The following is a 13,897-nucleotide window of genomic DNA, read 5'->3' on the forward strand; positions in this document are numbered from 1 at the left end:
TTAAACGAAAACAGAAATAATATCAAAGTAATTTGGAGCAATTTGAACAGTATTATAAAAAATGGGTCAAGACATGTACAGTGGGGCAAAAAAGTATTTAGTCAGCCACCAATTGTGCAAGTTCTCCCACTTAAAAAGATGAGAGAGGCCTGTAATTTTCATCATAGGTACACTTCAACTATGACAGACAGAAGGGGGGGAAAGAATCCAGGAAATCACATTGTAGGATTTTTAATGAATTAATTGGTAAATTCCTCAGTAAAATAAGTATTTGGTCACCTACAAACAAGCAAGATTTCTGGCTCTCACAGACCTGTAACTTCTTCTTTAAGAGGCTCCTCTGTCCTCCACTCGTTACCTGTATTAATGGCACCTGTTTGAACTCGTTATCAGTATAAAAGACACCTGTCCACAACCTCAAACAGTCACACTCCAAACTCCACTATGGCCAAGACCAAAGAGCTGTCAAAGGACACCAGAAACAAAATTGTAGACCTGCACCAGGCTGGGAAGACTGAATCTGCAATAGGTAAGCAGCTTGGTGTGAAGAAATCAACTGTGGGAGCAATTATTAGAAAATGGAAGACATACAAGACCACTGATAATCTCCCTCGATCTGGGGCTCCACGCAAGATCTCACCCCGTGGGGTCAAAATGATCACAAGAATGGTGAGCAAAAATCTCAGAACCACACGGGGGACCTAGTGAATGACCTGCAGAGAGCTGGGACCAAAGTAACAAAGGCTACCATCAGTAACACACTACGCCGCCAGGGACTCAAATCCTGCAGTGCCAGACGTGTCCCCCTGCTTAAGCCAGTACATGTCCAGGCCTGTCTGAAGTTTGCTAGAGAGTATTTGGATGATCCAGAAGAGGACTGGGAGAATGTCATATGGTCAGATGAAACCAAAATAGAACTTTTTGGTAAAAACTCAACTTGTTGTGTTTGGAGGAGAAAGAATGCTGAGTTACATCCAAAGAACACCATACCTACTGTGAAGCATGGGGGTGGAAACATCATGCTTTGGGGCTGTTTTTCTGCAAAGGGACCAGGACGACTGATCCATGTAAAGGAGAGAATGAATGGGGCCATGTATCGTGAGATTTTGAGTGAAAACCTCCTTCCATCAGCAAGGGCATTGAAGATGAAACGTGGCTGGGTCTTTCAGCATGACAATGATCCCAAACACACCGCCCGGGCAACGAAGGAGTGGCTTCGTAAGAAGCATTTCAAGGTCCTGGAGTGGCCTAGCCAGTCTCCAGATCTCAACCCCATAGAAAATCTTTGGAGGGAGTTGAAAGTCCATGTTGCCCAGCGACAGCCCCAAAACATCACTGCTCTAGAGGAGATCTGCATGGAGGAATGGACCAAAATACCAGCAACAGTGTGTGAAAACCTTGTGAAGACTTACAGAAAACGTTTGACCTCTGTCATTGTCAACAAAGGGTATATAACAAAGTATTGAGATGAACTTTTGTTATTGACCAAATACTCATTTTCCACCATAATTTGCAAATAAATTCTTTAAAAATCAGACAATATGATTTTCTGGATTTTTTTTTCTCATTTTGTCTCTCATAGTTGAGGTATACCTATGATGAAAATTACAGGCCTCGCTCATCTTTTTAAGGGGGAGAACTTGCACAATTGGTGACTGACTAAATACTTTTTTGCCCCACTGTAAATTATCCAAGGTACTTTCTTAATAATGACGAAGATGAATATAATATGGATGTGGTAGTTAATAGTTTCAACCATTACTTTGTAAATGTAGGACCAACCTTAGCAGAATAAATCCCGGATCCAGGAACATCTGCTGAAAATCTGGGCAATTTCATAGATAATAATCCTTTTTCAATGTTCCTCACAGCAGTGGAAGAAAAAGAAATTGTTGATATTGTTGGGAAATGTATGAGCAAAAAATCTACCGACTGTGATGACACTGACATTATGATATTGAAAAATGTTATTGATGGAATATCCAAACCATTCACATACCGGTATATATGTAATTTGTCATTTCTAACTGGTACATTTCCAAACAGGATGAAAACAGCTAAAGTCATTCCTCTGTACAAATCTGGGAGCAAACACCACTTCACAAATTACAGACCTGTCTCACTACTTCCGCAATTCTCCAAAATTCTCGAAAAACTTTTCAATAACCGATTGGATAAATTCATTGACAAACATAAACTACTTAGTGACCGTCAATATGGATTTAGAGCATATAGATCAACATCACTGGCTTTAATAGAATTAGTTGAAGAAATCACCAATTCCATAAAGTAGAAAAAACATGCAGTTGGAATATTCCTTGATTTAAAGAAAGCATTTGATACAATAAATCATGACATATTAATAAAAAAACTGGAACAATATGGCATCAGGGGTATAGTTTTAAACTGGGTTAAAAGCTACTTAAGTAACAGGAGACAGTTTGTGAAACTGGGAGATTGCTCTTCCTCATGTTTGGACATAACTTGTGGTGTTCCCCAGGGGTCAGTGTTCGGACCAAAGTTTTTTATACTATATATCAACGACGTGTAGTGTAATGAAGCTCGTCTTGTTTGCTGACAATACAAATATCCTCTTTTCTGGTGATAATTTAATGGAACTATTGCAGGAGATCACAACAGAAATAAGTAAATTAATAATATGGTTCAACAGTAACAAATTATCATTAAACTTGAACAAATCCAAAGTAATATTCTTTGGTAACAACAAAACAAACACAGGAGCAACACGGTGGTGTAGTGGTTAGCACTGTTGCCTCACAGCAAGAAGGTCCGGGTTCGAGCCCCGTGGCCGGTGAGGGCCTTTCTGTGTGGAGTTTGCATGTTCTCCCCGTGTCCGCGTGGGTTTCCTCCGGGTGCTCCGGTTTCCCCCACAGTCCAAAGACATGCAGGTTAGGTTAACTGGTGACTCTAAATTGAGCGTAGGTGTGAATGTGAGTGTGAATGGTTGTCTGTGTCTATGTGTCAGCCCTGTGATGACCTGGCGACTTGTCCAGGGTGTACCCCGCCTTTCGCCCGTAGTCAGCTGGGATAGGCTCCAGCTTGCCTGCGACCCTGTAGGACAGGATAAAGCGGCTAGAGATAATGAGATGAGATGAGAAAACAAACACACATAAATATTCAAATAGATGGGGTTATTATAGAAAGAGTTAAGGAAATCAAATTTCTTGGAACAACTATTGATGAAAAACTCAGCTGGAAACCACATATAAAAAACGTACAATCCAAAGTATCAAGAAGTATTGCAATATTAAACAAAGTTAAACAGTTTCTAGATCACAATTCACTCCGGATTCTTTACTGTTCCCTGGTTTCACCTTATTTAAGTTACTGTGCAGAGGTATGGGGCAATAATTACAAAAATACAATACATTCATTATTCATTCTCCAAAAAAGAGCAATAAGGATTATACACAAGGCTGGTTATCGGGATCATACAAATACATTATTCTTACAGTCAGAAATACTGAAATTTGCAGATCTGGTGGACTATCAAACAGCACAAATATTACTCAAAGCAAATAATAATCAACTACCACATAATATTCAAAAACTGTTTACTGAAAGAGATGGGAGTTATAATTTAAGGGGTTTATTTAAATTTAAAAATTATAGGGTGCGCACAACCAAGAAAAGTTTTTGTATTTCTATTTGTGGGGTAAAGTGGTGGAACAGTTTAAATGAGGAGCTCAAGGGATGTCCAGACATGAAGCGGTTTAAAAAAATGTACAAAAATTAGATTTTCACAAGGTATAAGGATGAAGGGGATTAATCATAACTGGCTGTTTACTGTGTATTTTTTTTTATTTTTTGAGTCATCGTCTATTTGTTTTGTTTTTATCTTGTTCTCCATTGTGAGCGTGATATTCGTAGTAAACTTGTGTAGACATATGGATATACATATATAATTAATTATATGATATAGTCATAGATAATTGATATCTGAATAGTTGAAGTAATAAGTAATATACAGTGTATGTATTTATATATATATATATATATATATATGTGTGTTTGTGTGTGTGTGTGTGTGTGTGTGTGTGTAAATATATGTGTGTGTATACAGTGTGTATAAAGAAGCTAGATAATCAATTTATATTGACTAAAGAAGAGGGGTGGATAAGTTTTTACTTCAGCCCACTCCTTTTCGGACATGTAAACTCAAAACTGCTTAGTGCGTCCTTGTTTGTATTTTTGTTTTGTTTTGATTTTGATATATTATTATTACCTATATTATTTATGGCTTATTTTCTAATTTAGTGGCTTTTTACGTGTTCTTGTTGCAAATACTGTTTTGCTTTTCTTGTTTTCTGCTTATTTATTTATTTATTGTTTGTTTACATGTTCGAAATGAACTATCATCATCATCATCAAGGTCATATTTGTTCAGGTGTCGCTGCATAGTAGAACAGTGCACCACCACTCCAGGGTCTGCTAAATCTTTCTGAAGGTCTTTTGCAGTCAAACAGGGGTTTTTATTTGCCTTTCTAGCAATCCAACGAGCAGTTCTTTCAGAAAGTTTTCTTCATCTTCCAGATTTCACCTTGATCTCCACTGTTTCTGATAACTGCCATTTCTTAATAACATTACGATCTGAGGAAACAGCTACCCGAAAACACTTTGCTATGTTCTTGTAGCCTTCTCCTGCTTTGTGAGCATCAATTATTTTATTATTCAGAATGCGAGGGAGTTGCTTAGAGGAGCCCATGGCTGTTGATTTTAGGGACAAGTTTGAGGAGTCGGAGAATTTATACAGCTCTGAAATCCGCATCATCTGACCTTTCCTAACGAAGAATTTGAACAAGCCACAGCTCAATATGCTAATTAAGGTCTGGAACCTTGGTAAAAGTTACCTGAGAACTCAAATGTATTGGGGTGCCCAAACTTTCGCATGGCGTTCCTTTTCTTTTTTCACTCTCCAATTGTACAAAACAAAAATGATACACACATCTTGCAGAAAACACTGAAAAGAAATGTGTCGTCTTTACCTTTATGCCTTTTGGTGATCAGTTCATCTTCTGCTCACTTAACTATTCACAGTAACAGACATTTTCAGTAAGGGTGCCCAAACTTTTGCATGCCACTGTATGTGTGTGTGTGTGTTTCACAGAATGAAAGCTCTGTTCCTTTCCACTCTTCGTAGAAGGTCGAGAAGGCGTCCGAGTTGGCTGTATCTGAAGTGTTTTCATCCCAGAAACGGCGCGCTGATAAACCGAGTTGCGCTGTAGCCCTGCAAAGCGTGGATCAGCTCCAGGACCATGATGATGCATACAGTGAAGGTACACATGCACCCACTAATCTGAGCCATTGTTTTAGGTTTAGTAATTTTAGTTACAGTATACAGAAAGATATTTCTTGAACAAACATTTAAGAAAGCATGTTTTAAGAGACTTAAAAAAAAAGAAAGAAAGCACAACTTTATCACACACTTGTGAAATTTCCTCTCTGCATTTAACCCATCTGAAGCAGTGAACACACACATGAGCAATGAGCACACACACACCCAGAGCAGTGGGCAGCCATGCTAACAGCACCCGGGGAGCCGCAGGGAGCCAGGTGCCTCGCTCAAGGGCACCTCAGCCCAAGGCCATCCCATATTAACCTAACCACATGTCTTTGGACTGTGGGGGAAACCGGAGCACCCAGAGGAAACCCACGCAGACACGGGGAGAACATGCAAACTCCACACAGAAAGGCCCTCGCCGGCCGCTGGGTTCAAACCCAGAACCTTCTTGCTGTGAGGCGACCGTGCTAACCACTACACTACCGTGTCGCCCTAATTTGACTTATTTAAAATGTCAAATAATTTTGTAATTATTTTTAAGAATTTTGCTGGATGGACAATACTGTGCAAAAGCCTTAGGCCCCCTATTTATTTTTCTTCGTACAAACTTTGTTATAGATTTCTATTTTATAACTTCTACATTATCAAGTCAAAACAAAAACATTTTAGAGTCCAAACGTTCCTTTTTTTCCAGTACAAAATTAAATGTTACAGAAAAAAAGTTTGTATCTGAGCAGCATATTCCACATGGATTAAAGTTTTCCGTCGTGTTACGGATTTCCGTCAACTGAACTCTCCCAAGGCCAAATGTGAGGTCGGTGCTGATCCGAGGAGAATTAAAATGACGGGTGGTTGGGTAGAGATTGGGTTATAACACTGATGTGTTGCAACACCATCAACTATCAGCAGGATTTATTTAACTTTTTTGTTTTTGAGCCATGCTTTGTGTCATTAATTTCCTATGTTTGATCATGTTTAAACGTTCGCTGTCTACGGTGCGGCATTAAAAAAACATGCGCTGTCAAAATTGGCAAAATACATTCCCATGTGCTTGGCGTGCTTGTGTCTGACCATTTCTGTTTTGTATTAAATTAAATCTTGCCAAAATGACTTAGTTCAACCTGGACATATAGAAATAGAGCATGTTAAAAAAAAAACGAAAAAATAAACCCCGGAAAGCCCGCTCCTCTGCTTCAGCCAGACTTGAAGACCCAACGGTGCAATGCTTGCAGACTGTCAGAAGTAATTAGACCTAAATTTATAGCTAACAAATCAGCAGACGCCCCAACAATTATTATTTTCGTTAGGCCAGTGTGTAAGGTATGTTAGAACCGTGCCTTATAGCCTACGTTATATCACAATTTAAAGGACGTTTGAGGAATTGGAGGCTGCGAGCGCAATGATGTTCCGACATGTGCTAAACTTTATTCCCTGAAAATCATACACCAGCGTTCAATGCCCCAAACAGTCAAAATGTCTAGAAGACTACGGTTAAATAATAATCATAGCCTACTAAGTTAAATTACGTCAAAACATCCTGTTTCTGGGCGGCACGGTGGTGTAGTGGTTAGCACTGTCGCCTCACAGCAAGAAGGTCCAGGTTCGAGCCCCGTGGCCAGCAAGGGCCTTTCTGTGCAGAGTTTGCATGTTCTCCCCGTGTCCACGTGGGTTTCCTCTGGGTGCTCCGGTTTCCCCCACAGTCCAAAGACATGCAGGTTAGGTTAACTGGTGACTCTAAATTGACCGTAGGTGTGAATGTGAGTGTGAATGGTTGTCTGTGTCTATGTGTCAGCCCTGTGATGACCTGGCGACTTGTCTAGGGTGTACCCCACCTTTCGCCCGTAGTCAGCTGGGATAGGCTCCAGCTTGCCTGCGACCCTGTAGAACAGGATAAAGCGGCTAGAGATGATGAGATGAGATGAGAATGACATCTGTTTCTGGCCTATGAAATGATGGAGGAAAATGAGAACGAACGCAAAGTAGATAGCAGCCAACTTCACGCGATCTTTTAGGTAACTTAACACTCGTGTTGGCCACAATATTTCTCTTAATAAAATCTTGAATTGTTTTTGAAGTCGTATTCAACACAAAGTAAGGTCAAACCCCAATTTTAATTTAAGCGAAGATCCAAACTTTTTTCTATATTGACGTCGAGCATAGAGGAGCATGTCATTCTGCTTTCGGTTTTGGCAGCATGGATGCGCTTTACATGAAAGAAGGCACTGATGTGTCTGCCATCGATAAAGGTGTAAAAACAAGTGAAGGTGGGCTTGGCTGTACGAAATAGGTGAAAACGGAAAGCCATTTAGTTCATGGTTCAAAAAACTAAACATTCCAGACGCTTGCATTTGTGTGATTTGCCACAAAAAAATAATATACGAAAGCAATGGAAAGAAAGTGCTGTCGCGCCATCAACTGGAAGCCAGCCACAAGGCCAATGTAAGGGGTCTTCAGCACACCTCTTCTTTACCAGGAGCAAGTCTCACCTCAACGGAGGTCAGTCCATCTATGGCTGATCGTGTCTGTGCACAGAAAATGTGTATCTGTGCTTTTATAGCGCAGCATGACCTGCCGTTGACCATATCGCAGCCACTGGTCGATTTGATGCAATCCGTCTTGGAAGACAGGAGCGCCCTCTCTAGGTTGTCACTGTCAAATGCTCATGCCTCATATTTTGTGCACGCATGGCATTGCTGCACAATTCAAAAAAGAATTGTCTATGAAGCTGCAAACAAAAATGAATATCTCAAAAACGAACAATGGTGAAGAATCACTCAACAATAAATTGAATATATTAATCCATTAATTAATTGATAATAAAGTTATCAGTTCTAAGTTAACCATTCTCAGAATTTCATCGAAATCCACCCATAATCCCCCCCCGTAGAATTTCATCGAAATCCACCCATAACCCCCCCCTGTAGAATTTCAGCGAAATCCACCCATAACCCCCCCGTAGAATTTCAGCGAAATCCACCCATAACCCCCCCCCGTAGAATTTCAGCGAAATCCACCCATAACCCCCCCCGTAGAATTTCAGCGAAATCCACCCATAACCCCCCCCCGTAGAATTTCATCGAAATCCACCCATAATCCCCCCCCGTAGAATTTCAGCGAAATCCACCCATAACCCCCCCCGTAGAATTTCAGCGAAATCCACCCATAACCCCCCCGTAGAATTTCAGCGAAATCCACCCATAACCCCCCCCGTAGAATTTCAGCGAAATCCACCCATAACCCCCCCCGTAGAATTTCAGCGAAATCCACCCATAACCCCCCCCGTAGAATTTCAGCGAAATCCACCCATAATCCCCCCCCGTAGAATTTCAGCGAAATCCACCCATAACCCCCCCCGTAGAATTTCAGCGAAATCCACCCATAACCCCCCCCCCCGTAGAATTTCAGCGAAATCCACCCATAATCCCCCCCGTAGAATTTCAGCGAAATCCACCCATAACCCCCCCCGTAGAATTTCAGCGAAATCCACCCATAACCCCCCCGTAGAATTTCAGCGAAATCCACCCATAACCCCCCCCGTAGAATTTCAGCGAAATCCACCCATAACCCCCCCGTAGAATTTCATCGAAATCCACCCATAATCCCCCCCCGTAGAATTTCATCGAAATCCACCCATAACCCCCCCCCCGTAGAATTTCAGCGAAATCCACCCATAACCCCCCCCCCGTAGAATTTCAGCGAAATCCACCCATAACCCCCCCCCCGTAGAATTTCATCGAAATCCACCCATACCCCCCCGTAGAATTTCATCGAAATCCACCCATAACCCCCCCCCCCGTAGAATTTCAGCAAAATCCACCCATAACCCCCCTCCCCCCGTAAATTTTCAGTCAAATAAATTTTTTTTGCTTTAATCCATGATTCCATAAGAGAGCACTTTTCAGATTAAAAAAGAAAACATAATGAAGGCTGCTGGGTTTCGGTGCAAAATGAAGAAGCAAGTGTGACAGTCAGAGTGTCCAGAAGAACTGTGGCTGGTTCTGTAAGATGCTCAGTAAAACCTACAGCTCATTTCCACATAAATCTGCACTCATTGTACCTGAGACTACTATTATTTTTTTTTTAAAAAGCAAAGGGTCGTCTCACACCAAGTACTGACTTTGTTTAATTTATTACGGTTTACTGCTAACTGTTTATAGTATTTTTTTAATGTTGAAACATTTAATTGAATGTTTTAAGCCAGTTTTTATTTACAGCATTTCTTTACACGTGCCTAAGACTTTTCTACAGTACTGTATATGACGAGCTACAAAATGTCTTTTATTAAGTGGTTTCATTTGACTGGTTTAGTTGTACTCTTCTGTTTTGAATCCCACAGCTCAGACTATCCTTAGTGACTGGATGAACACGAAGCTGCGTCTAGAGCTTGAAATGGATGAGGAAGAGCAGACTGAAGAGCAACCTGCAAATCTGAACTATAAAAACTTTAATGGTACAATTTTGAGAGATAAAAAATGCTCTATTAACAGATCATATTTGATGATTTTCCCTCATCTGTCTTTTTCAGATATGTATTCCCAACTTGCAGCTGAAGATGAGAACTTTGAGGTGCGCCACTTCCTCCAGGACTTGATGGAGACAGACATGATGGACTGTGAGACAGTACAGGGGCTCCGGCTGGACGTGGATAATGAGAAGAAGAGAAGTCGTGACCCGAACATCACGATGGAGATACGACACCAGCAGGTCAAGGAGAGGCGTGAGCAGAGGGAGGCAGAGCGGGAGAGGCAGCGGAGGGAGCACGAGGCTCGGAAGGAGGCGCTGGAGGAGGTGAAGCGGCTGGAGCGCGAAGAACAGAGGAGGAGGAAACAGGAAGCTCAGAGACAGGAGGAGCTTTTGCAGCAGGAAGTGGTGCGCCTATGCAGAGAGATGCAGGAGAAGAGGGGCATGGAGCAGCTGGCACGAAAGAGGTTCATAATCATTATTATTGTACAGAAAAGGCCTGATACAATTATTACATAATGACTTACTTCATGATTTGAGCTGATGTAGATGACAAGATTTCGTACATTAATCCAGGCTGATACATTATTCATTTAAATAGTGTTTACTGTAGTACATTTCTTAGGCAAGGAATAAAAAAAAAAAACTTAGGGTTGTCCTGTTGTAGGAAAATAATTAACAACCTTCTTCCTGTTACTTGCTTGAACTTTATTTTCCTGTAAGACCTGTTCCAAAGTGTTTTATTCCTCTCATACCACAACAATTTGCCACAGATTACGATTTTGTATTTATTTACAAATGACACATCATACATTTTTATCCATTTAGAGTTATCTAATGTTGTGGAACATCCACAAAACAAGTTCTTTCCTGCTACTGTTTACATTGTAGTAGCTATTTAACAGTTAATCCACAAAATCGAGTCGTACGTGAGCTGATAGCTGATGAGGCGCGTAGCACTGAGTTGGCTGTAAGCCATGTACGACAAGATTGAGTGGAATAACAGTTTTATTCTACCCACATTCACTGGATTTTGAGAAACAGAGCATTTTTATTTTTTGCAAATTCGATAAATAAAAACTTTATACAAAACGTCCGACAAAATCATGTAGTAGAGTAGCCAATCAGAGCGCGCGATTGCTCATCCCTGGTGAAAAATCTCACAGGATCTTTAAGTATCCATGAGGATTGTCAAAGACCTACCAAAGATCCTTAAAGATAAGGATTTTTTTACGGGATCCTTAAAGGATCTTATAAAGATCTTCAAAGATCTTGCAAAATCATTTGTAAAAATCCTCAAGGATTTGACAAAGATTTTTTAAGGATCCTACAAAGATCCTCATAATGATCCCCGCAAAGATCTTTGCAAGGATCCTTTAAGACCCTCAAGGATTCAACAAGGATCTTTCAAAGATATTAGAAGGATTCTTCTAGGGATTTTATTAAGATCTTTTCTAGGATACTTGAGGATTTGATCAGGATCTTTTCAGGAACTTTGTCAAGATCTTTGCAAGGATCCTGCAAGATCCTCAAGGATTCAACAAGGATCTTTCAAAGATCTTAGAAAATTCCTTCTAAGGATCTTTGCTAGGATCTTTGAGGAAGTGATCAGGATGTTTTAAGGATCTTTGTCAAAATCTTCACAAGATCTTTGAGGATCTTGGAGGAACTTTGCAAAGACTTAACAAGGATCCTTCAAAGATCTTAAAAGGATCCTTTTCAGGATCTTATAAAGATCTTAACTGGAATCCTCAGGATCTTGCAAGGATCCTTGTCTTGTTCTTTACGAGATCTTTGTGAGGATCCTTGAAGATCCTAGAGGATCTAATGAGGATCTTTCAAAAAAATTTTTTTTAAATGATCCTAATTCAACGGAATTGGCAAAGATGGAAATAGATTGAAACTTACATAATTACGATTCATAAGAATTGGATAAGGATATATGAATGAATCCTGAATAGCCAACATCTTAAAAGGATTTTTGAAAGAATCTTTCATGATTTTCAAGGTTTCAGAGATCTTGAAAGGATCTCTTGGTCAGTCACTTGACGACTTCTACTGGGAATGTTGTTATGATAACATCAATAAAGAATTGCTTTGTTTGGAATTGAATGTGGTTTTTGTTTTTTAAGATTCTTGTAGATCTTGTCAAGAATATTAAACATCCTTGACGATCTTGTCAAGAATTTCAAAGGTTCTTGAAGATCTTGGCAAGAACTTTGAAGATCTTGACAAGAATTCTAAAGATCCTTGAAGACCTTGAAAAGAACTTTGAAGATTCTTGTAGATCCTTGAAGATCTTGGCAAGAAAATTGAAGATCCTTGTAGACCTTCTCAAGAACTTTAAAGATCTTCACAAGAATTTCAAAGATCCTTGAAGATCTTGGCAAGAACTTTAAAGATTTTGACAATAATTCTAAAGATCCTTGAAGAGCTTGAAAAAAACTTTGAAGAGCCTTGTAGATCCTTGACAAGCTTGGCAAGAAAATTGAAGATCCTTGAAGATCTTATGAGGCTGTTTGTTGAGATCCTGAACAGGATCCTCAAAGACCCTCACAGAGAACTTTACGGCTCCTTGAAGATCCTTGAAAGATTTTCACCAGGGATATCCAGTGAATGTGGAGAGAATAAAAATAGTTGTTTTCCCTCACCAAGCTCTCTTTTTTTTTATTTCTTAAAGTTAATAAGACTAAAAAAAAATGCAGCTTGTAACGTTACAGAGAAACCGAACAGCTAAACTCGTCTGTCCTGAACATTTCAATTTACAGTTTTTCCTCTAAAGTGCTGAAACTGGAGAGTCCTTCCAAAAATGTTAACTAAAAATCTCCTCACAGTAAACTGGAAATCATCACATCAAATTAACGATTAATCCAGCAAGTCCATGTGGATTAGCTGTTACTATAGAAACAGTAATGTATTAGAATGAGCACATTTCTGTAAAAGGTTTATATATTTGCATTCTTAAGGTATTTGTGCTGTCTTCCCATAACATTGCTGTTATGCTTATATGGCATAAGACCTTTAAATTGTTAACTGCAATTACAATCATCAGCTATGATCTTGATAGATGTAGAACAGCTAATAAAGATGATGGTGCTTTTCCCACATTTCTGTTTCTCAGAGAACAAGAGAGGCTGGAGAAACAGAACACGGTCAAGAAGTGTGTTACGCCAAAACTTGACTTTGTTCCACAGAGGCAGCTGTGCAACAGACAGCAAGAAGTGGAAGCCAAGGTTCACATCCTCAACCTGCAGGTAAGGAACCATCTATGCTTTACACGCTTCATTGTAATGATGGCTGAGTAGCAAAAAATAAAAATCAGATTCAAATCTGCATTTCAGCTCCATATGAATAATCAAGTTCAATTTGATTGCATGTTCAGTTCTTTTTATATATATATATATATATATATATATATATATATATATATATATATATATATGAGACTGTGGTGGCACGGTGGTGTAGTGGTTAGCGCTGTCGCCTCACAGCAAGAAGGTCCGGGTTGGAGCCCCGTGGCTGGCGAGGGCCTTTCTGTGCGGAGTTTGCATGTTCTCCCTGTGTCCGCATGGATGCAGGTTAGGTTAACTGATGACTCTAAATTGACCGTAGGTGTGAGTGTGAATGGTTGTCTGTGTCTATGTGTCAGCCCTGTGATGACCTGGCGACTTGTCCAGGGTGTACCCCGCCTTTCGCCCGTAGTCAGCTGGGATAGGCTCCAGCTTGCCCGCGACCCTGTAGGACAGGATAAAGTGGCTAGAGATAATGAGATGAGATATATGAGACTGGACATTATTTAAGAAATAATCAATTTCGGAGTGGTAACAGTAGCATCAATCCATCTTATTGTTGAAGTGTTTTATTCGTCTTAAACAACAACACTGGCAATATTTTCTTTGTTAAAAACCAGTATATACACTTAACACATGTATAGCTCTGGTTAACGTTGTGAAATGTCCATGAAACAAGTTTGCACGTTTGTGTCCACCGTTCAAGTCGATACGAATGAGCAGCTGTTTTAGAACGAGTGAGTTGATCCATATCACTCAGAGTGAGAGTCAGAACTGCCGTTATAGAAAATTAATCAGCACCTTTTGATCACTCAACCGTGAGTTGGCCTAGTGGTTAGCATGT

At 40.1% G+C, this 13,897-nt stretch overlaps 1 protein-coding gene across 1 annotated transcript in view; it reads left to right on the forward strand.

The window, feature by feature from the left end:
* ccdc191 (coiled-coil domain containing 191) overlaps positions 1–13,897 on the forward strand; it is a 35,551-nt gene that overhangs the window by 3,108 nt on the left and 18,546 nt on the right. Inside the window, exons 2-4 of the mRNA XM_060899922.1 lie at positions 5,162–5,297; positions 9,639–10,230; positions 12,885–13,017. Coding sequence (XP_060755905.1) covers positions 5,162–5,297; positions 9,639–10,230; positions 12,885–13,017 — 861 coding nt within the window. The remainder of the gene's footprint in view (positions 1–5,161; positions 5,298–9,638; positions 10,231–12,884; positions 13,018–13,897) is intronic.

This window comes from Neoarius graeffei, chromosome 19 (assembly GCF_027579695.1).
Source record: "Neoarius graeffei isolate fNeoGra1 chromosome 19, fNeoGra1.pri, whole genome shotgun sequence".
Classification (NCBI taxonomy): domain Eukaryota; kingdom Metazoa; phylum Chordata; class Actinopteri; order Siluriformes; family Ariidae; genus Neoarius; species Neoarius graeffei.